The sequence below is a fragment of the Mesoplodon bidens genome (assembly GCF_964165515.1).
Source record: "Mesoplodon bidens genome assembly, chromosome: 1".
Lineage (NCBI taxonomy): Eukaryota > Metazoa > Chordata > Mammalia > Artiodactyla > Ziphiidae > Mesoplodon > Mesoplodon bidens.
This window is the reverse complement of record NC_138176.1, coordinates 205,366,762-205,392,808: the sequence shown is the minus strand read 5'-3', so window position 1 is coordinate 205,392,808 and position 26,047 is coordinate 205,366,762. Positions and strand designations below refer to the sequence as shown.

Sequence of the window (26,047 nt, the reverse complement as noted above, 5' to 3'; positions counted from 1 at the left end):
TTGTTTAAAGATTTTTAATGCTGTTTTCATATTAGATTCAAAGGTCAAAAATTGCCTTTGATTACATTAAAAGAAAAATGAAAATGAAGAAGAAGAAAGAATGAGAAAGATCAGGATGTGGACATGAGACTACTGTGCACACAGAGGCCAACACTAACCACATCGGCGTCTAACAAGAAAATAAGAATAAAGGAAAGAGGCAGGAGTTGAGACAAGGATTCAATGAATAAGAAAAGCTAGTGGGCCGCTAAAATTGTATGAACTCCTTCAAACCATACTTTCATCACAGTATTCCTCTGTGTAGCAAAATCTTAACCAAATCTCAAATGCTAGCAACATAAAGCCTAAATTCCCTAGTCTGAAATACACGCCCCCTCAAATCACGTGCCACTAGTTTCACAGGCTCATCTTCCATCCTCCTTTCACATCACTCCAGACTACTTGCTGCACCCCAAACAGCCTCTGCTGTTTCATGTTTCTGTTCCTTTTTACCCAAACCATTCTCCTGTCTTGTACATGGTGCTTCCCGTCTTTTCCAGTCTGACAAATTCCTCCTTATCCTTTAAAACTAAAGTCAAATGTTATCTTTTGAACTTTTCTATTCTGTTGGGTTTTAATAGTTGCTGTAGCTCCTAATGCAGCCACAGTACATTCCAAAGACTTTGAAATTTTATATCCTAGTGAGGCTATGAGCGCCAAACCACTACCGGGTACACACTCTCTCAGTACAGAAAGAAGGATTTCTAAATTTTCATCTCCATCTAATTATCACTAGATTAATGGGATTTAAAAACTTTAAACACTGTAAAAAACAGTGAGTAGGAAACAGACATGGGATTTCATTACTTTATTATTTCCCAAGTTATCAGTAACGGGAGGCTTTCCCCACACTAATACTCTCCAGTGTACTACTCCTATCAAAGTCAGGCACCGGTGGAGTTTTCCTAGAGATTTATAGAATGCATTCCAAAGATGAATCGTGTGTCTTTATTTTATGCATTCTTTCTAGCCATTCTAATGCTTTTACAGAGTTAATCAGTACAATATAACTTTAATTTCACTAATAGCTGAAATTTCAAGTAAATTGATCTTTTTACTTTTTACTTTTTCTCTTACTTCTCTTCCCAAACTGAACTGTTAGGAGTAGATATCTTTTTCTATGTTGTAGTGACAGTGCTTTTTTGTCACTATCCTTAATTTGTGTTCCTGTCATCAGATTTGTCTATATGAACACACAGCCAAATTAATTTGAAAGATTCCTAACAGGAAGGGTTTTGGTGTGTTGTTGTTTATTTGTTTGTTTTTATAAATTATATCAAATGACACACTAACATCAATGTAGAGGACACCTACATGATAGTTGCAGTTTAGACTTGCTCTCTTGCTGTTTTTAAGCCCAGAGTGCTTTGCCCATGACCTTCGTGCTCTCACTAGTTATAGCTATTCATTTCTTACATTTCTTAGATTCTTATGATGTTTTACACTTCTTCCTCTATTTATAAACTTGTTTCTCTGGAGAGTAAAGTTAGATATTTGAGTGAATTTAGATAATAAAGCATGTACATTCTAGAAGATCATTACTTCCTTTGAGCTAAGTAAAGATCTAAAAAGAAACATAAGTCATTCCTCTCTGTAAACTAAGCCTTCTGTGAAATTAAAAACAAGCCATCAGTTTTACCTTTTTAAAAATTTGGTGTTTAACCTGAGAAAAATCAGCTCCAGGGGTTCTTTCCCTCAATTTCACATTTTTTTACACCCATAGCTCCCTTCTAGGAAATTTAAACTATTAAAATGTGAGCATTTAGGAAATCCTCCTTTCCTTAAGCCAGCATTACAGAGATAATGTAAAAATGTCCATAAACATAATTCCTTAAAGGTAAAGCAAATTCCATGAGTTCTGTTCTATTATTTCTACTTATAATCTGCTCTCAAATTCTCTTCTGCAAGAGATCATCTTCTCCTTAAACACTTTTACTTAGCATAAATTTAGATTTATGCATGTAATAAGCATGAAAAATATTATTTCTATTTCTAATATTTTATAACGCTAACTTGGACTTCTGCTATTGGTGAAACTTATTTTCATTATCACAGAAGTATTAAAAATATCTTCCAATCCTTCACTAGCTCAGGCAATACTGCAAAAGTTTTCCTAATGAGGTTCTCTAAAACCAATCATCAGGTGCAAAAGATCACCCTGTTATTCATCCATCAGTAATTACACACACACACACATACACACACATTTATTATAGGGTTAATTAAATCCCTCGAGGGGAAAAAGGTAGGATGTGAATACATAAACATAGGAACAACATACTTTATTGTAAGAAAAAAAATCTTGAAGAATTGTTTGCTGCATGACTTTCACAGCTGGTGAATTTTACTATACTTCTAAGGCAGTGACATTCCTGAAACACTAACCAGTGTGGCTGCTAAAATATTTAAACGTTCAAGTCCCTGTGAGGCAGTAAGAACTGTCAATAAAATTGGAATTAGCTATATTTTAATTTACTTAATTAATATAATTAATATATTTTAATTTACACATGCTTTTAAGAGCACTAAGATAATGTGGATTGATTTCATTTTTGATGAATTTCATTCAGAGTTTGTACTGGAGATTTAAATGCATACAGACTCTGAACTCACAAAGGCAGAAATCTCCTTGAAAATAAATTTTGACATTGTTGTAAATGACTTTTACCTCCTTTTTACATTTTTCATCTTTTTGTATGGTTGGGATCATGTTTTTCCCTAGTGAGAACACATCTGAAATAGAAATTCAAATGTTAGATGTAACTTGATATGTAAATATTTTTTCACAATTTATCAGAAATTCATTTAATGCATAAAGTGACTCCAAATTGTTAACTGCAATCCCATTAATTTACACAAAGAAAAAAATGCCAACTGAAACCCTCTTTGAAAGTGTACCAGATAAAAAGTTTAATGACAACTACTACCAGTATTTAAATTTTTCCTGAAATGTATCCAGGACTTGGACTGTTTGGAAGGCATGTATTGCATCCACCGCATATATCTTCCTTTCTCATGGATCTCCCATTTGGTTCTCAAGACTTGGTCCATAAAGAATGGAGATTTCCCTGATAGTTCCCATCCCTGGACATTAGAACAGATTATTTCTTCTTTATATTTTCACAGCATGTTGTTTGGTTTCCATTAATGATTGATTCACTCTCCTATTGTACACAGAATTATAATGAGACAGGAGAGATCTCTGCTAAGCACGTACTTTCTGTCAAATGAAGTGAAATATAAAACAATAATTCTTAATTGATGAAGTGTATTTACTCTGACTCTGACTACCTACATTCCAACTAAAAAGTTAAAAATTGAAAACTAAAACACAAGCCATTCAAATCACACATTTGCCAAATATAAGGATAATCTTGTTGCTTAAATTTCGACAAGCCACATAATCTCTATTAACATGATAGATATACTGCTGTTTTGTGCTATTGGAAAAATAAAGTTTTTATTTGCTTATATCATTTAAAATACAATAATTCTTATCTCTAACATCAAGCCACCAAGAGCGGTTTGACACAATTTACACAGTTTTCTGACAATATTTTCTAAATCCCATGTTTTAATTCAAACCCTCTTCACAAATACTGTTTTATAACTCTTGGGAATAAAATAAATGAGCTATAATAGTTGCATATTTTCCTGAAATGTAAAGACATATACCCTTAATCCCTTAAATCTCATATTATATATGATTATAAAGATTACATGGGAAACTTCTCACATTTTGTGTGCAGTTTACTAATTCAAACGCCTGTCTTCTAATGGATTATCAACAGACCTGTGTCATTAAAACAGCTCTTCATATAAACCAATGATACTGTGCCCCTACAATAACGTTAAGGACTTCTACAACGGTAATGTGGGCACGTCTTTTTTCATCAATATTTTACTTTTGAGCCTAATTCCTCTGAAAGGGAACACTAAACAAATAATACTGCAAAGCGGTATTGTTTTCTTTTTATTAATAGACTTTATTTTTAGAACAGTTTTCAATTTACAGACAAACAGATAGTACAAAGAGGTGCTGTATATCCCCCAATTTACCCTATTATTAATTTTTATAATAGTATAGTATATCTGTTGCAATTAATGAACTAATATTAATATTATAAACTAAAGGATAAAGTTTATTTCAGATTTCCTTAGTTTTATTTTTTTAATTTATTAATTAATTTATTTATTTTTGCTGTGTTGGGTCTTCGTTTCTGTGCAAGGGCTTTCTCTAGTTGTGGCAAGCAGGGGCCACTCTTCATCGCGGTGTGCGGGCCTCTCACTGTCGCGGCCTCTTCTTGTTGCGGAGCACAGGCTCCAGACGCGCAGGCTCAGTAGTTGTGGCTCACGGGGCTAGTTGTTCCGCAGCACGTGGGATCCTCCCAGACCAGGGCTCGAACCCGTGTCTCCTGCATTGGCAGGCAGATCCTCAACCACTGCACCACCAGGGAAGCCCTTTCCTTAGTTTTTACCGAACGTTCTTTTCCTGTTCCACGATACCACATTACATTTAGTTCTCATGTCTCTTGTGATATTATGATTTATAATAAGAAATATATATTTGGTCTTTGTCCCCATTTCTGGCACAGAGGTCCTAAAACCCTGGGAATTTCTTAAGTGAAGAGAGTGATCAAGCTGGTTTTTGTTATGTTAATAAGGTGACTTTGGAATGCCCCTAAATCACCTGATAGGCCTGGTAACCAAAGGAACCAACCATGTGATTAGAGGGTTGAAACTTTCAATACCATCCCCCTTGATCTCTGGGGAGGGCAGAGAGGTTGGAGGTTGAATCAATAGCCAATAGCTAATGACTTAATCAATCATTCCTATGTAATGAAGCCTCTATAAAAACCCAAAAAGACAGGGTTCAGAGAGCTTCCAGGTAGGGAAACCAGAACACTTCTATGTGCCACGATGCTGGGCCCCAGAACTCCATGAGGACAGAAGATCCTTTGTTTGGAACTTCACCCTATGAATCTCTACGTCTGGCTGTTGATTCATATGCTTCAATATCCTTTGTAGCATATTGGTAATCTAGGGAGTAAATGTGTTTCTATGAGCTGCTCTAGCAAATCAATCCAACCCAAGCAGGGGATCATGGGAACCTGTGATTTATAGTCAGTTTGTCAGAAGTACAGATAACCTGGACTTGCAATTGGCATCCTGAGTTGAAAGAGTCCTTGGAACCTCCATTTGCAGCCTTTTGGTCAGAAGTACAGGTGACCTGGGTTTGTAATTGGCTTCTAAAATGTAAGGTGGACTTATGGGACTGAGCTATTTACCTGTGGAATCTGATCCTATCTCTGGCTAGACAGTGTCAGAGTTGAGCTGAATTTTCAGACACCCTGCTGGTATTTGAGAATTGCTTGTTGGTGTGGGAAAGCCTACACACACACACACACACACACACACACACACACTGAAATTGGGTCCACAAATATAATTTATCTCCTTAGCTTCTCTTGGCTGTGACAGTTTCTCAGACTTTCCTTGTTTCTCGTGACCTTACCAATATTGAGAAATACTGGTCAGGTATATTACAGAATCCTCCTCCATTAAAATTTTTCAGATATTTTCCTCATGATTAAACTGAGGTTATGGGTTTTAGATGGAAGATTATGGAGGTAAAGCTATTTTTATGACATCATACACATATCAACTGTACAGATTTCTCCACTGTAACAGTATTATTATTTTTTTCACCCCTACCATACTACACTCCTTGGAAAGAAGTCATTATGTGCAGCCCATACTTCAGGCATGGGAAATTATGCTCCCCTCCTTTAAGGTAAAGTATCTATATAACTTATTTGGAGCAAATGACAATTTCTAATAAACAAAGATATTTACTTCCTATAAAAGAAAATATGAATTTGCTATCAACTTAATCCTGTGGGTTGATTTATTTTATTCTACTTACTATATTTTCAATGTGATTTTTATTTCTCTAGAGCAATCGAGAAAATAAAAATGAGTACATTATGTTTCTTCATCCAAAAGCACTTTGACAAAATAGTTAATACTCCAGCAAATCTCTGTATACATGAAATTTGCTTTGTAACAAATATGGTATGGTTAAAGAGAAGCATACATAGTTATAGATGATTTATTTCTTCATCTAATATATTCAAAATGCCTCATGATCTATAATCACTCTCAGGAATTTTCAATCAAACATTATTATGGATCATTGAATTGTATCTTAATCTTTTTATAAGGATAATATTTTTATGAGCTAAACCTTTTTTGCCATATTTTTATAATGAATTCATGCATTCATTTATTCATTGCTTAATTCTCTCTGATATCTCTCTTGTCCCTCTCCTGCCATCCCTTCCCTTCTCTCTCTCCCCTCTCTCCCAAGATTTACATGACATGTGCACACATACACACACACACACACACTCACTCAACTATTTCTGTTCTAACAAAACCACAGAGCATGCCTATGGGAACAGGGTATATGACTTTCTTTACTACAGCCTATGAGCATGTTTTAAAAAGCTATTCATTGAACTCTACTTATTTATAATGCACAAAATAAAACACTGACAACAAAAACAAAGAGTTCAATCTGATTTGTTTCAGTCACACACAGATTCACTTCTATGTAAATGTCCCTAAAAGATATTTACAACAGTTTTATTTTTTATTCTTCCATAACCACAGAAATTTAAATGTATACTTTTTGTTATTAATTCTCAAATGTTCATGACACAGGCGGTTTCCTGACAGCTTTGGTATTAAGAGGAAGATTTAAATCATATTTAGCATCTGTCTAATTTTGCAAATTCTAAGCTAAACAGTATCTATCATAGGATGAGTGGCATCCCTATGCAGGCATCAGAGGCTATACTCATTACTAATAAATGACCAAATGTGTGAGAATAAATTCAGAGACCTAAGGTAAAACCATCTATGTATTTATAGACAGACAAGGTAAACGAGAAGCACCTCCTAAAGTAAATACACATGAGACACGTGTCAAAGTATTTCGCCTAGGAGAACACATTCTTCGGCTGCAAACTTGGTTCACCTTCATCAATGAGTTTCATTTAAGACATCACTTTGACATTCTGATTTGCATATTATTTACTTAATATTTTACTATATAAAAATAAATATATATTTTTCTATATAATTCTGTTACCCAATAAATGTATGGAAGCATTTCCTTTTTTGTTGTTGGAGAAAGAAAGATACAGTCAGAGAGACGGTAATGCATCAACAGGAGGAGAAAAATAAAAAGGACAGATTCAACTGTGAAATTCTGCTTAATAAAACAACTCTGCATTTTGCATAATAGGATAAAGCTTTTGTATTCATAGCAAATATATTCATCTCCTGAGGAGTACTGAAAATATAAAGATAGAAAGGAAAAATTAAAGTGAGATTAGCATAACACTTGTTTGATTTAGAACCTATGGGCATCATATCTGCAAACTGGATCAGGGAGGACCTGTCAGTGCTAAAAATCTGGCTAATATAACAAAACCACAGGCATGCCTCATAGTGAAATGAGTTTCTGTTCCTGGTGACTATAATAAAAGATAGATTGCAAAATGGGGCTGATTAACACTATATTCTAATAATTAAGAGTATACTTTGCTTTATTCTAGAAAAACAAAAATCTCATCATGCCTCTAAGCTCAAAACTAACACATACAAATGTGTATTACTGAATATAGTTAAAGTCAAATTTAAAATACACTTGGAATTTCAGATCTACATTTTATCATGTGTATATACACTCAAGATCATAGAGTTGATAAAAAAAAAATACCCCTGCTTAAATTTTTGTTTAAAGTGTGGTCTTCTTTCCACCAGGTGTTCAGTCATGTTTCATGAAAATAATCACTATAGCTTTGGATTATAGCTATTGGATAAAGTCAATCACAAATTTTTAAAAGATGCCATAAAAGGGTCTTATACTACATTATCTACACTCATAGTTGCTTAACAAAGATTTAGCATATGGTAATTTATAATATTCATTAATGTTATTAGAATATATATCCAAAAAGTTAATTCAAAGCCTTCCATTCTATATTCCATATTTTTGCAAGTTAGATGATGCTGAGTAAGTCACTTTACACATGGATTTAAATTTCCTCGTATACAAAGATTGCTGGATTAGAACATATTTAAGTTCCCATCTTTTTCTAAAATGATATGATAGAGAAATGTTTTTCTCTATGTTAGGAAAAAAATCCTCAAAGAAATAAACAACTTAACTAGGAAAAGTATCTGTATTAGTTACCACTACAGTAAAAAATATGAATACAGCTTTGCCTACTCGACACACAAAAATGACCCTTAGGGGCTTCCCTGGTGGCGCAGTGGTTGACAGTCCGCCTGCCAATGCAGGGGACACGGGTTCGTGCCCCGGTCCGGGAAGATCCCACATGCCGTGGAGCGGCTGGGTCCGTGAGCCATGGCCGCTGGGCCTGCGCATCCGGAGCCTATGCTCCGCAACGGGAAAGGCCGCAACAGTGAGAGGCCCGCATACTGAAAAAATATATATATATATTACCCTTAACATTTACAAACTGTCTACTATCTGGTTAGAAAGAACACTGCCTTTGATAATTACTGACTTTTAAAGATTTGCCCTTGAAGTATAGTTTTACTTTCTGTAGATATATTACTTCCTTATCCCACAGAAACACACTTAAAAATATTCTTAAAAAGAATAATCTATAATTCTTTTAGACATTTGCATTGAGAAGATTGTTCAGAACAATTTAAAAGCAATTCTGCTAGTCAGAGAAGCACAGAGTTATTCAGAAAAGCATACTGCCAAGTACCAATTCGTAGAACTATAATTCCTGGTTAATATATATTTTTTTAAAACTTTTTGGCCATGCCACACGGCATGTGGGAGCTTAGTTCCCTGACCAGGGATCGAATCTACGTCCCCTACATTGAAAGCACAGAGTCATAACCACTGGACCACCAGGGAAGTCCCGCTGGTTAACATTTTATAACGATTTTTATTCATATATATCATCAGACTCATATATTTGAAATTAACAAGTCATCCTTTTGTTCCAATACTTAACACATTTAGTATTTTATTTTATAGCGAAAGTAAAAAAACAAAGCCCCATTTTGTTTTCAACTATTTAAAAACACATGAGAAAAAAGAAAAATAGTAATAGGATTAAAAATTGCATAAATAATTCCTAATCTTTGCTTTTGAAGTTCAGACAAATTATTTACTTCTTTAATCTGTTCTTTATTATTAATTCCTGCTCATAGAATTCTTTCCCACCTGAGCCTTTACTGCACTTTAAATAAGTGTAAGTACAACCTCTCCTGAAGCCTATGCTTCCTAGTGCAGCTCACAGAAATATCTCTTTCCCCTGATTATATCAATAATACATTTATTTAGCCCTTAATATCACTGCCTAGTTATCACCTTCATTTTCTCCTGTGCACATACTTTTTTTTTTAATATCTTTATTGGAGTATACTTGCTTTACAATGTTGTTAGTTTCTGCTGTACAACAAAGTGGATGAGTTATACGTATACATATATCCCCATATCCCTTCCCTCTTGAGCCTCCCTATCCTACCCCTCTAGGTCGTCACAAAGCATCAAGCTGATTTCCCTGTGCTATGCAGCGGCTTTCCACTAGCCGTCCATTTTATGTTTGGTAGTGTATATATGTCAATGCCACTCTCTCACTTTGTCCCAGCTTCCCCTTCCCCGACTGTGTCCTCAAGTCCGTTCTCTATGGCTGCGTCTTTATTCCTACCCTGCCACTAGGTTCAACAGTACTGTTTTTTTAGATTCCATATATGTGCATTAGGATACAGTATTTGTTTTTCTCTTTCTGACTTACTTCACTCTGTATGACAGACTCTAGGTCCATTTACCTCATTACAAATAACTTAATTTCGTTCCTTTTTATGGCTGAGTAATATTCCATTGTATATAGGAGCCACATCTTCTTTATCCATTCATCTTTTGATGGACACTTAGGTTGCTTCTATGTCCTGGCTATTGTAAATAGTGGTGCAATGAACATTGTGGTACATGACTCTTTGAATTATGGTTTTCTCAGGGTATATGCCCAGTAGTGGGATTGCTGGGTCATATGGTAGTTGTATTTTTAGTTTTTTAAGGAACCTCCTTACTGTTCTCCATAGTGGCTGTATCAATTTACATTCTCACCAACAGTGCAAGAGGGTTCCCTTTTCTCCACACCCTCTCCAGCATTTACTGTTTGTAGATTTTTAGATGATGGCCAATCTGACCAGTGTGAGGTGATACCTCATTGTAGTTTTGATTTGCATTTCTCTAATGATTAGTGACGTTGACTATCCTTTCATGTGTTTGTTGGCAATCTGTATATCTTCTTTGGAGCAATGTCTATTTAGGTCTTCTGCCCATTTTTGGATTGGGTTGTTTGCTTTTTTGATATTGAGCTGCATGCGCTGCTTGTATATTTTGGAGATCAATCCTTTGTCAGTTGCTTCATTTGCAAATATCTTCTCCCATTCCGAGGGTTCTCTTTTCATCTTGTTTATAGTTTCCTTTGCAGTGCACAAGCTTTTACATTTCATTTTGTCCCACTTGTTTATTTTTGTTTTTATTTCCATTACTCTAGGAAGTGGGTCAAAAAGGATCTTGCTGTGATTTATGTCATAGAGTGTTCTGCCTATGTTTTCCTCTAAGAGTTTGATAGTGTCTGGCCTTACATTTAGGTTTTTAATCCATTTTTTTTATTTTTGTGTATGGTGTTAGGAAGTGTTCTAATTTCATTCAAACAGATCAGTGGTTTCAGACTTTATTTTAGCAGTTGAACACTGATAATTAGTAAGAAAGGAAAGAACATTTCAGGATCAGAAGACAGCACTTCAAACATCATACGGGCGAGAAGGAACACGGTTCATTCAAGTCACTCAGCTAGCGCCATTTACTCCCTACTCTGCCAAAGCACGCTGGGCTTCCTTGATGTTCCTCAACATGTCACACTTTCCTCTAAGAATTCCAATTTGCTAAGCCATTTCCCCCACCACCTCACTGAACACCCACTTATCTTTCATGTAAAAGCTTAAATATCACCTCTTCAGGAAGTCTTTTCTTGCCAAGATGGCTATATCCTTCCACTGCACACTGCTGTTTTCTTCCTTAACAATCATTTAAAAATAGAATTTTCCATTAGGCCATGTAGCAACATGGCCCGTGTCTGGTACCGTAATCTTAGGACTGATAGTACACCTTCAATAATTATTTGGTTAAAGTCAATCTTGCTATGTAGAAAAAGTGGTGAGTATTGAAGCTTGGGAATTTTGTAAGCCACATTAATGAAACTGGAATTTATAATGAAATCAATGGGGAATACTGAAAATTTTAAAGATACGTCAGTGACCAATATCAAGTTGGCATGCTAGCATACCTTGTGGGCAATATGGAGAATGGATTAGAGGAGGTCAAACTTAAAACAGGAGACAAGCATGTAAGGAGACAGAGACAAGATATAGCAGCAGTTACAATAATCTAGTTGGGAGAGCCCTACCTTTGATAGGAAAATGCTCTGCTAAACCGTTTTAGAGGTGGAGCCTCTGCCTTTGGGCCTATGAGCCAGCTGACACCTAGCCCTGAGAGTAGCCTGTAGATCTGCTTTGCATGAATTAAAGAAGGAAAAAGGACAAATGGGCCAGAATTTGGAGAAGAATGTGGCTATAGGAAAGAAACTGAGGGAAGTCCAGAAGAGAGAGCAAAATGAAAACTCCTGAATACACTGTCTACCTTCTCTCTCACTGGAACTAGATGATTACTCCACCTTGACTACAAATTCTGAAATAAAGTCAACATTAATCATGAAAGTTTTTATTTGATAGAATTTTTTTTGTGCAGTTGGGGTAAGAGATGGGAAATTGAAAGAGGACCTGAGTTCTGCATCAAGGTTGGCACTGTGGAAAAAGAGAAAATGAAGATGGCACTAATGGACTTTTGGGCCAGAGAAAGGGCCTCAAAAACCAACTGGGTCACATAGAATTAGAGGAAAATGATCCTGGCCCAAATAAAGACTGAAACAGGAATTGTGGAGAGAATGGTGTAGAATCAAGAATAGCTAAAAAGTAGAATCAATTAAACCTAGTGACATCTGGCTTCAATTTTTTGTCTGCATAATGTTGGTGTCATTCACCAAGAGATTAAATAAATAGAGAAGAACAAATTAAGAGGCAGGAAGAATAAGGTTAATCTTGAATCTATTAAATCTAAAGCATATTACTGGGACTTCCCTGGTGGTCCAGTGGCTAAGACTCTTGCACTCCCAATGCAGGGGGCCTGGGTTCGATCTCTGATTAGGGAACTAGATCCCACATGCCACAACTGAGTTTGCATGCCACAACTAAAGATCCTGCATGCTGCAACTGAAGATCCAGGCATACTGCAACTGAAGATCCCGTGTGCTGCAACTAAGACCCGGCACAGCCAAATAAATGAATAAAAATAAAAATAAATACAAAGCATATTACTGACATCGAGTAAAATTGTTAGCAGACTGTTATATACATATATCTGTACGTGAAAGAGGCTTAAACTGGAGCTAGAGACTCTGGAGTCAATATTTCTAAGTGATGTTTGAAGTTGACCTCTCTTATTTTCACAGAATGATAAAAATGTAGAATATGAGATAAAAATGTAATTCTTAGTAACAGAAATCTCTTCTCTAAAGGGTAGTGTTTTTTATACATAAGGATAATGAAGATCATAGTAGGTAGGACTAGGAAAAAATACGAACATATAAATGCATGGATAAGCACAAAACAATAATATGGTATGTATCGCACATACACAAGTAGAGAATTATGAGTACTGCAGTTAGTACCATACTGAAGATGATAAATGTTTTACTTTTCAAAATAATAAAACAATGTAAAAGCAAATATGACTCTTTAAGGGTGTGCAATCAGAATTGGGTGTATTCTGGATTCTTTAAATGTAGGCAATATGAAGTCAAAGATATACAGGTTAACATTTCACCCCTATGGCTCTCTCAAATTCCTATTATCTAAAGCAGGGGTACCCAACCCCTGGGACACGGACTGGTACTGGTCCACGGCCTGTTAGGAACCAGGCCGCAGAGCAGGAGGTGAGTGGTGGGCGAGTGAGCGAAGCTTCATCTGCTGTTCCCCATCACTCACATTACCACCTGAACCATCACTGCCCCCCGCCCCATGGAAAAACTGCCTTCCACGCAACTGTGCCAAAAAGTTTGGGGACCACTAATCTAAAGATATATATATTTTTGGATCTAAGACACCATTAATTGCAAGACACATTTTATGTAACTATTTAAAAGAAAAACAAAACCGCTGTCAATCTAGGACACGATGCTAAAACATCTTTATTATACTGGGACTTCCCTGGCAGTCCAGTGGTTAAGACTCTGCACTCCCCATGCAGGGGGCACGGTTTCGATCCCTGGTCAGGGAACTAAGGTCCTACATGCCAAACAGTGCGGCCAAAAAATTAATAGAATTTAAAAAAAACTTCATTATAAATACATCAATATCAGAGATAGTAAAATGTGAAATAATGTGACTCTTTAAATCATTAAAATATGTTATTAAGAAGAACCACCTGTAAACTTAGTGATAACCTTTATTTCCATTTTCCTCAGAATATTTTTTACCATTATTACCCCCCAATAATATGTATTTTAATAATTTTCTGATCTATGAATACTCTAATGAGGGAGCAGATCCAGATAACTATTGGTGCCAAGATATCCAAAAAGTCCCGATCTTTCAGTGCATATGAGTAATGTTCAATTAGAAGACAAAATCTCACAAGGAGACAATAAAAAAATCTTTTCAGTTCTCTTAATCATCTTCAGATGTGGACATATTTGCAATGACAAGCTGGTTTAACCCATCATTCAGGTAATATTTTTATATGTCCTATCATTTTTAGGATGTTGAGAGCAGATTGTACTTGAGACAAAATTTTAAAGTACTTCAGTCCAGGAGAGATTTCTTCTCTCTAAACCTTATTCAGAATATCCATTTGCAGCCTAGGCTGGGATGCTTTTGTCCTCTTACCCAAAGTATCCTGCCTAAAAATAAAGATATCAGAAAAATTAAAGTAGTTTCATTAACAACCCCATATCTGGTTCTATAGGCTCTTCAGAATGGAGATGGGGTCTCATCTCCTATTTAATCTGGGCACTCGACTGCTGGCTGAGAGTGGTAACAAATCCTGATCAGAAACCTTATTTTACTATTTATGTTGCAGAGTTCAGATATGCCATCTTCAGAATCTAACATGATGTATGGATGATGAGACAATGACTTGATATGTGATGATGACACCTCAAACAATAGTGAAAATCTGGATGGATGATGCCTCCACCTAAAAATGGTCTATCCCTCTGTCTCCCTCAGTGGGGATTAAGATCTAAAACTACCAACTCCCAAATAGGTGACTGTGTATACATCATTTTACTATTTTACTGTCCTTATTGGAATAACTTAACTATTTCAAATAGCTTCACTGTTCATTACAGGGCTTTCCCAAAAGACCTACCAATTTTTCAGTAGAAAGCATCAACGGACAGCTTATGCACTAAGAATCAACCTTTCACTTTAAAATCCTTGCCTAGCTTCCACAAATCTTACATTCTGAAACTATTTTATCTAATCCCAATCCCAATCAAACCTTCAAACTGAAATATCTGCCTTAAACCAAATTCAAAATCTCTATAAATCCTAACTTGTTCTTTCCCCTCCGAAAGACAACAAGAGTTCATCAGAGGTGGCGTTTCCCCCTCACTTCAGTAAGCAATAAACTGAGCAGTTTCTTATCAAAAGGTTGGGGAATCAGCATATGACACAAATATCATGGCTCATTCAAATCTACTAATTATTCAGACAAGTTGTGGTCTTTTCTAATTGTTTTCTTTACTACTTATTCAGACAAGTGTAGGTTATCCTAGCATATTAAGGTGTATGGTTAGAGAAAAAAAGTGGTCCTCATAAGAATGAGACCCCCAATTCCACTGTAAACTTTTGTAAATTTTGGTTAATAAGATGGAGAAGCAGAACATAAATAAAAGGGTCAAGATGCTAGATGCTGTAGTGGCACCTGATAAAATGATGCTATTAAAATTTTATAATCCAAGGAAAAGGGACTCTGTAATTGTTTTTGGTGTATACAATTACAACTTAATTTGTTATAATAGTGTGAATGTTCATTATTATTTCTCTCTTTTCTGCCTCAGGCGCTGTAGAAAATTATGTTTCATGTCAGTAGTTATTTTTCTTGTTGGTGAACAATTTTAAAAACATAAATATTCGACTTCTTCAGAAGAAAGACCAGCATTAGTTTTCTTAATTACTTGTTCATTTCGATTGTGACAGCTGATGTTGCTGGCATTATTCAAACAGTTGTGTGGAGATGTCACCACATAATTGTACAAGGCCATGAAATTCTATATTGAGACACATATTTTCTTTCTAATTGCTCCAGGAAAACTATGCTGAATGAAAGAAATCTTTTCCTTTGACTGTATCCTCTAATGAACTTAGGCCTTTGACTGCCCTTTTGCACAGGAGAAGAGAGTTTATAACAGTATGAAATGCTACAATAGCAGGTTACAAGTAAATTCTATGACTTCATTAAAACTGTCATTTAATATTAAATTAGGTCAGAATGTGTAAACATTTTTCAGCTATAGTTATTAGACCTTAAGAACGGTTTCATCTAAAAGCCTTCTTTGTAGCTGAAGCAATTCTCTTGAAGTACAGCAAAGCCTGATGGGCAAAATAGCCAGTCACTTTTAAATTCACAAATACAAATGACTTATTCTGTTGGCAACAATAATAAAGAATAAAATAATTAATTTCAATTGTGCTTACTAAATGGAGCTGGCCAGTTTCTTATTAACAGGCCTATTTCTACTACAAACTAATTGTGCGATATTGACCAAAGCCATTAAAACTCTGAATATTCAAGGGGATCAGAAGCAGGAGAGGCTCCACTTCATAGTATCTGAAATTCTCTTTCACTTAGGGCCTTTCTTCTGTCATTTAAAGATGCCATTTAACATCATGAACCAAACACCGAAAACAATGCACCCAGGTGAACATCATATTGAAAACCGGTAAGTTTGAAATTTTAAAAATGGAATTGAAAGCAAAGTATCAAATTAATGAACTAATTATTGGTCAATCAATAAATTTATCAGCCAAAACCAAGAAACAAACAAAAGCCATTAAAATTTTGATCTATCCTGAAAATAGATGTTACAGCCAATTGTACAGTCTTGAGTTTAAGTAATATCATGATCCCTATACCCTACCAGTAGGCCATAAATAAATTACTGAATTTTCAAGAATGATAATTAGTAAACCTTCTCACAGCTCTCCTTTTGTTTATTCAGTCATTTGCAAGAATTAGGGGGAAGGAATATGGGGAGAAATATAAAAATTATATAAAAAGTATTTTAAGATATACTCCAATTTTGCAATCTAGAATCCTTACAAAATGATACTTTCTGGATAAAGTTTATGAAGAACTAAGAAACTTTCCTCTTAACATATTAAAGAGTTAAATAAAAACAGTTCAGATAGATATATTTCCTAAATGAATTTTATAGCTTACCATCTTATCAGAGTATGCAGACTATAATTTTTTTCTCAATGATTCAAGGCTATAATAATTTTTAAATGCAATGGAATAATATACTGCAATACAGTAATGCCTCATGACCTGCTGATGAAGATGGCGATGTCTGTTCTTACGTTTAATGACCCCATACTATTCTGCTTTATGACTTTGTCTACTTTTCAAAGCTTTCTTGCCTTTTCCTCTTGCTTTTTTGCTAGTGGTATTTATTTTTCACCACATTCAGCATGTCTGCTTAAAGCAACCCTTTCCCCTTTTCTAAGATGTAACTATGATTTTCAGTGGGCTTGGAAAATATATAACCAAATATATTAGATTTGTACTATGTAACATCAGAAGCCACAAGATCCAGAAAGATAGTGAAAAAACCCTGTCATTTAATGTTAAGATCTGGGTTAATATTGGCTATACGAACTTCAGTAAGTTTTCAACCATAGAGTATTTGCTTCCTCTACTGTAGTTGGGATATATTAACACCTGTCTCAGAGTGTTATTGTGATAATCTGATGAGATAACATATTTGAAGTCCCTTGTAAACTGTAAAGCTGAATACAAATGTATGACAGGGTCACTATCATTATTATCAGAACACGATTGCCATCTAATGGCTACCAAGCAGACAACAGGTACTCTAAGCCTTTCAAGGCAGAAAAGAACAGCACCAGGGGGTGAATGAAGCCCAGGAAATGACTTTTGTCCCAATTTTGTCCTCACTATAGTGTTACTCAAACACCGTATTACAAAGGAACGTTTTTCAGTTTTGTTATAACTGCTTTTTCTAGCAACTAAACGTCATTGAGAGCTCTGTGGAAACATTAGGTAGGCATCAAGTCACCATGGTGTAATTTAAACCCTACTTCTGCCACTTATTATCTCTGCAGTCCTGGACCAATAATAACACTCTCTGGATCTCCATTCCTTCATTATCAAAGCAAGAATAGTAATAATTTCTAGAGAACTGTTGTTAGGATTAAATGGGATAATCCAAAGTGCTTATAAGTTATAGCTTACAAACAAAGCAAAAACAGAAACATGTAAGTGTCTACACCAGTGCCTGGGACAACACAGATGCTCTAGTAAATAAATATAAGTAAGTCTCAGCTTCTTGCATGAAGTCAAAGGCAGACATTTATAAGTGATGCTTGTAACTGAGTAAGTTAATAGAAAGAAGAGCCAATTTAAAACAAAAGCTTCAGTGTACTTGTGATCTTAAAATTTTATATGAATTAATTTTATTAGTCAAAAAAGTCATAAGGAGGGCTTCCCTGGTGGCGCAGTGGTTGAGAGTCCGCCTGCCAATGCAGGGGACACGGGTTCGTGCCCCGGTCCGGGAAGATCCCACATGCCACGGAGCAGCTAGGCCCGTGAGCCATGGCCGCTGAGCCTGCGCATCCGGAGCCTGTGCTCCGCAACGGGAGAGGCCACAACAGTGAGAGGCCCGCGTAATAAAAAAAAATTTTAAAAAAAGTCATAATGATTAAACATAGAGCATTCAGAGTTAGCAAAACTTTGTCTGGGTTCCCCTGGGATATCCACTACCTGTAATATGTTATCAAAGTTTAAATTTTCTCAAATGTGCAAGGGGTTATTTACCTCATGGAATTGGCACATAGATTCAATAAATGTTATTTATTATTCTTCTATTATTTTATTTAATGCTATAATGTATAAGCTTTGAAATAAATGATAGTCACAAAATTAATTGTTGTGGCATTCTATAATTAAAATTTGAGAAATACTATACTTGCAAATGTAGTTGAGACCTTCCACTAATAGAGACTGGAAATATCACCAAAACTGGCAAAATCAGATTCTTATTAATGCTCAGGTACATCATATTTTATCATGGATATTGCAAAAAAATTAGTATTTTCTATAGTTCTTAAAAATATTATATGCTAGACATGTGACAGAACATTCTACTCTGCTTTAAGTTATTATTCCTCATAACAAACTTATGAAGCAGATACTTTTACTGTCCCTATTTTCAGATGAGAAAGGGAAACTAGAGAGATTAAATAATTCGTTCAAGTTTACATAGCCTGACTGCAGCTGAGATGTGTCTAACTCCAGAGTCCAGATTTTTAACCACTACATCATAATTCCAAAATTAAGTGTCATGTTCTTAGCTTTATAAAATCATATTGAAAATAACTTACACACACTTCTTCTGACCAAGACATGCCAAAGCTTGTAAAAACTTACAGTTGATTTTTATAATTTTCCCTGTGTGAACGATGTTACCTCCTTAATTAACTCACTGCAGAATTTTATATTGCTTGTTCATCAAACTCAAAATAATTTAACAACTACCTAATTAATTCCTAACTGATATCATTGAACCATTACTTCCCTATTTGCATCTGGACATATACCAAGAGATACTGGCCCCAGGTGTTTTTAGATATACAGTCCAAAATAAATAACAAAAACAATAAAAAAACTTCTTCACCCAATCATCCAAATGACCATTACATTATTTTCATCAAAGAATGATAAATAAGTAAAATATATTTTCAATTGAGTAACTCAACTGCAAATTGTAAACACCAAATTTAATACAAAAGAACAGACTGGCTTTCTCTCTGAACATAAATGATTTACGTTAATAAGTTTTAAAGTATTTAATTAACAGAAATTTATTCTTTCTCTGAGAAATTCTATTTTAAATAAGTTGTGGTATATTGGACACATGACTAATATCTGAAAAAGTATTTTCATGCATTTAACTGTATTGATTTTAACACAGAAACGTAACCACCTGTAATAAGCGAAATAACTTAATTTTTGAATAATCAGTACTAAGAAAACACCATTTAAAATGTTAGATAATAAAAATTCAAATCAGAAAGCGTATTTTTAAATATATGGACTAATGGTGAAATATTAAGAAATTAGGAACGATGAAAAATAACCAACGATGGGACAAATTTTTTGACACGGAATTCAAGATTTCAAGAGAGTTACGCAGTTTGTACTGGGCTCTTATTTTATTCTAGGCAACTGTGAAAGGCACTTTACATGTAAATACGTCACCCATTTGGGTAGGATGATATTTTGAGATAGATAGTTTTATTGTCAATTGACAAATGAGGGAAAAGGGTTCAGAAAGATTGGATCACTTACTTGCCAAGGCTACCGTGGCAAAGCTGCTTTTCTAACTTGGATGTGTCTGTCTCTACAGTGCCTCCTCTCTTTTGATATTAATTTGTGGTTTCTTTAATTTGAATGAATCTTTAAAACGCAACTTCCTCTCACGAGAGTTACTGTGAGGATAAGCTGAGATAGCTCAGGCAAAGAGCATGCTTAATATAGGCATTCATTTTTCCTTCCTATCAACTTAGATCTCCAGCTACTAATTGCTAAAGGTTACACACAACCCACTCCTAGTATTAACAAAAGAAAGAATTGGAGAAATAGTATTTTAATGAATATGTTCCAAACAGGTAACATCAAAATGTGTTTTAGCCTCTTCTCCTTTCAACTTTAACTCATTTAGTTAATTATGATGCTTCACTGTCAAATTAGCCAGATGCATGCTTCCCATCACCTTCTACCACTATGAAGGTAATGCTAGGAGCAGCCTCAACAGACATGTGACTTCGCTGTAGTTCACTGTGCTAAAGAATAGGTATAGATTAAATACTCTAAAACCAAAACTCAAATTCTTATTCTTTATCGAACAGTATGCACTGTTTGATATTTAACTGGTGTTTTGATTACTTCTATTTGTAGAAAACTTGTCTTTTTCTGTTACATAAGCGTTACATTTTGCAAACAGTTCATTTTGGAGGACTCACTGGGAAGTAACACTGCTTAATATTAGATATTCTACTAGGCTTTATGGTAATTACCTTACGTCTGAGGAAAATGCTTGACATTATTTACATTAACTATTTTCAACATTAAAATTAGCTGAGGAATATGAACTATGGACAAGGAACTAGATTTTATTTTGGGATTAAGCAAGCTCCTCATAAAGCTCCTAGCTTTTGCTACACTGATGTGTCACCATTTAGAATTTCTTCTGCTGAACTGGTAACATGATGCTACCAGCCTGCATTGAAAGGAGTTGCTGAGGAAACTATTGATATCAAATAATTTATACCTTATAAAGACATGTGAGTAAAATATCTTTCAGTTCTTAGTAACAAGAATTCCTTTATTTTAAAAAGGGCATTGACTGGTTGACTGAATGATTGATGGTGTATATTTTTAATCATGCAATTGGTTCTCTTTCTTTCTTCACATATGTTAGTAGTATACTCCAAGTAACATTTTTGGGTCTCTGAGGTAATACTAGTATACATTTTGTGTGCCAATCTTATCTGTGGCTTCATTTTATTTTTCATATCCTTCTTTAATCATTACCCTGTTTTTCTTGAATGATTATTTTGTAAGATGCTTCAATTAATAGAAAAAAATCCTAATCACAAAAATTTAAAACTACATAAAGAAAACTAGGCAAAAATATATTTCTGGTATTTTTCCTTTGACAGATTATGTAGTGCATAACATGCATTTCAGGGTAAATAAAAGTTTAAGGGCAGCTGTTTGAGTCTTAGAGATACTAAATGCTAGTAAATCTTGTTAGTACTTTTATTTTTCAAAAGGCTGTTGAGGTATATCTAACCATCATCACTGCTAATATCTTGCATGACTCAATCTGTAGCAAAAACACCACCATATCGACATGAATAAGACAGTAAAGAAAGATAAAAAGTGGGAAGGACACTAATATACTTTTTAATTTATCGAAGTATAAATGATAGCATCTCATATTTTTTAATTAAAAAATAACTGGTCATATGTGCATTATAAATGATGCATTAAACAGAAAAACAGTAAATATAATAATTTACTACAGGGGAAATGGAATGTCTGGTATTAAACAAATTGATAATCCTATGTTTAAACATGATGCATATTAATTGAACATAAAAAATTTCCAGAAAAGTAATTTAAACATTAATTGAAGAAAACATAATAAAAGACATCTGGAAGGCTTATCCATAGGCTTTTTAATCTAAAATCTTAGCTTTTATATTAGAATTTAAAAGATAATATTAGATAATGCCAAGATCAGAGTAAATTATTCAGAATAGTTGCTTTTATTTTTTCTCCTTAAGGCAAGTCTCCTTTCGGGAACTCATTTTGAATTCATACACCATTTTTTAATTGAAATTGTCCTTTCTTGCTTTCATTAAAAAAAAAAAGATAATATCCACTTACTGCACTTTAAAACAGATATTTTATTTATACTACTATTTATTCATACTACCTCTTTTTTTAGGAAGCAAGTGTGTTAATTTTGGACTCCACAGATATATTTACATATTAAAAGGATTCATGAAACTTTATTCATATTGTTCACTGCACTGGTCAACTTTTGAAAACCTAACTTCAAACTTATAATTCATTTTTAGATGAAAATACAGATAGCAAGAATAAAATAAAAAGCACATTAAAAGATGTCCACAGTAACATAAGTAGTAGAATTAAATGGTATCATTATTTTAGTTTTCAGACTTTTGAAAATGACTTTTATTTAAACCAGTATTTTAGAATGTTTAGTATTAATGAGCTTTTTACCAGTATCATTTATCAATAATAAGCTTCTTATATTCTGATAAGACCTTTAATTATGTTGCTTAAAAAAAAACCAAATTGTATAAAACCAATTCAACCAAAAATTCTTCTTTCTGAGCTAATGTACATAAACAGATATTTGTGGCTTTTTTCAAACCCCATAATGTGGCATCCAAAGTGAAATAGGTTTTCATTTTATTAAGTAACATTAAACAAACCCAAGTCACTTTAAGGACTATCTCACTTATTATAACTGTACTTCAGATATGCAAAGTAACATCATTTATCTTATGAACAATTTGGCTAACTCAGTTGATTCATAAGGTACCCTAGCTCTGGTTTCAACCAAGTTATCTACACCTTGAGGCAGATTCAGGAGATTCATCATATTTGTTATATCATTTTTTAAAATAAACTAACAAAGTACATTGAACTCATTATTTTATAAAAGAGAAGTTAAAGTTTACAAATGTTCATTTTTGTTACCAAGCAAATAAATTGAGCTAACTCTTTAATATTTTTAAGGCATTCTTTGCTCTTTATCATGGTTGCCTAACAAACACAGCTGAGATGTCTATGTTGTCTATAATTCTGCTTACTTATTACTTGGTTTTATTTTTATTGTGAAAATCTTTAAAAATACCTAAAATAGAGAAAACGTTACAACTAATCAATGTTTCACCCCAAGCACCTATTTCCCAGCTTTGATAATTTTCAATAATTTACCAACATTGTCTCATCTATTCCCTCCTCCATACTGTTGGTAAGGCAAATCTCAGATACCATATTATTTCAACCACATGTGTCTCTATGAAGAGTTTTCCTCAAAGACAAAACCAAAGAAAAATATTTAGCACCCAACAAAATAAAAATAATCTGTGACAATAATTCCATCACTACTCAAACTTCTCTGATAAACTCTGAAATATATTTGCATAGTGTTCTTATGTTTTGGCACAAAGATATCACATGGCATTTGCTCTTTTAATCTACAACACCCCTCCCCTTTTTAACATGCCATTTATTTGTTGAAGAAACCAGACCATTTACCCTGTAGAATGCCCCATACCTATGTTTGCTTGCTGGCAATCCCATCATGCCATTTAACATTCCCTGTCTCCTCATCCCAATATTTCCTGTAAAATCATTATTTAATCAAGAGACAAATTTAGGTACTTGTGGGCAGGAGTGGTATTGCTGTGTACTTCTCTAGTCATTGCATTAAGAGGGACAAAATGTCTAGTTGTTACACTGTAGTGAAGTTAGTGATCAGTGACTTTAGGTACTGCCTGTCTAATTCATCATTGCAAAGTTCTCCACTGATAGTATACCTTTACAATCATGCTATAGCACATATCGACACCATCATTATTCCTTTTAATGACTGCTTAGTGTACCATTGTATATTCAACTAATGTCCTATTGAAGGTTATTTGAGGTTTTCCAAAATTTTGTTTTTGCAAATATTTTGCAATAAATAGTTATTTGCATATATTAATTTGTATATTTCCAGTGTGTTATGATTAAATTACTAGGTGTTGGATAGCTGGATCTAAAGATAAATGTATGTATAGTTTTGCTAGATACTGACATATTTCCCACCAAAATGTATACATTGTCACCATGTGTGACTTTTTCAATATAAATACACATGAATGACGAAATTGTATAAGGTACCTGCGTAAAAGTGAGAAAATCTACATTTTTAAAAGAATATCTGTCAAATCAACTGCAGGAAGAATGTCTCAAGAAATGGTTATCCTAAATATACATTGAAGCATAAAAAATTTTTATTTAGCTTCTTTTTGATATTAGCCTAAAATAAGGGTGTAAAAAAATACATACATTGTTATTTCCTTCTTTTGACAATTGTTACTATGACATTATTTATAATATAAAAATACTGCATGAACAAAAATTCATCATAACATATTACAGCTGGAAACAACCTCAGAGATTATGTCTAATTCCTAAAAGTTAAAAACATGGACAATAAATTCCAAGAGGTTGATTTTCTTAAATGTATGCAGTATGACTCAAGAATTTAAAGGTTTAATGTTACTTCTACTTTAACTTGAAAATGACTAAGTTCAAGGTACTATTAGTAGTAAAAAATAAATAAATAAAAACTTGCCTTTGTAGTCAAATATCTAAATTTGAGTGAACAATTAATTCCTATATCCTACAAAAGGAATAATTTTGGTATTTGAAGACATTACACTTTATGCCTTAATACAAATTTAAACTATTACAAATATAGTGGGCTCCCTTCTTCATTCATTCAGCAAGAATTTATTTATCTCACACTATAACTCTGTGTGTGTGTGTGTGTGTATGTGTTTATGAGTGTGTACTTGTGGTTGCTATTGGTAATTACTAATTTTGAGGTCAACCTTATCACATTAACATTAACCACCACAGTTATTACTGAGATGGCAAAGATTTGAAAGAGTAAACTTAGTCCACAAAACTTTCGTTTGGTTATATAAAATAAATGAAAAATGGGATTACAATTGTTGTCTCCCCCCCAAAAAAAGAAAATATTAACTTTTTCATTAACTGTTTCATTAGAATTTCCCTCTTTGAAAGAACTTCTGTTTTATAATTTTTTTCTTATTTAATAATTATCTTCCAACCAAATTTATATTTTCATAATAGATTATAAGATAACCAGAATAATGTGTCCAGGGTACCTAGCATGTGCCTTGCACACAGAATACAGAAACTGGGGATTGAAAAGACTGAATGCAGCCTAAACAATATTTAGCTTATCAATGAAAGCTAAATGACTTGGACCAGAGTTGTATGATATTGTGCATTTATTCAATATTTACCTGAAGGATGAAGATTCTGTTCCTCTAAAAATTCCAAATCAAGCATTAAATCATCTTCATCCAGTTCACAAGATCCCAAATTATTCAAAACATCCTGAAGAAAAAGCAAAATCAACAGTTAGAAACCAAAACACTGAGAACCTGAGGAAATATCCACATGTAGATGCCATGAAGCGAAAAAGAACTCAAAATTACAAAGGAAATGCTGTAACTGAACCCCAGAAATTGTTTATTTTATGAGCTTTAAAATTATCAGCCCAATAAAAATTTCAATAATTATTATAAAAATTTTAACTCCCATTAAAAATGCACAAAGAGGTTTTTCAAATGTATAGAAGTCTGTGAGCTAGAACTTTAGATTCTTTTTCTAATATTTATCTTTCCAATTTGTGTAAGTCTTCTGACACATTTAATGAATTGTTTCTCAAACAATTTTTGTATACAGTGCCAACCCTGAAATATTAATTTAAACTATGCTTGGAAGGGAGGAGGAATCCAGTTACTGTTTCCCAATCATTTGCTTTAGATTAGGAGGAATGAATGGGAGAGATAAATATCAATTAGATTAAAAATTAATTATTGATTTTCATAAAGTCATAAGTATCAGAGCTAGATCATGTTACCTTTTCATTTTTTCTCAAGAGGGCAAATAGCACAGTAAACTAGAAGAGTATATTGAGAAATCTTGAGGGAAAACAGTGATGTGCAGAGGGAGAAATTCTTGAAGGAGGAATACAGTCCTGATTTGCATATCTGTATATAGATTGGTAGTGAATATGTTAAGAAAGCAAGAATTTACTCTTAGAGACTAGGATGGAAAAAACAAAAGTACAAAAAATAGAACATCAAGAAAAACAACCTAAATGTTAAATGATACCACAACATTTCAGATAAGTTTGTCCACTGATTTGAATGTGACCATAATTTATAT

At 34.0% G+C, this 26,047-nt stretch overlaps 1 protein-coding gene across 4 annotated transcripts in view; it reads right to left on the bottom strand.

Moving 5' to 3' along the window:
• The window catches only part of CCSER1 (coiled-coil serine rich protein 1), a 1,188,125-nt gene that overhangs the window by 899,265 nt on the left and 262,813 nt on the right, over window positions 1-26,047 (bottom strand). For all 4 annotated transcript variants that reach the window (XM_081234941.1, XM_081234938.1, XM_081234939.1 and 1 more), the window contains exon 4: window positions 25,117-25,210. In XM_081234941.1, coding sequence (XP_081091067.1) covers window positions 25,117-25,210 — 94 coding nt within the window. The remainder of the gene's footprint in view (window positions 1-25,116; window positions 25,211-26,047) is intronic.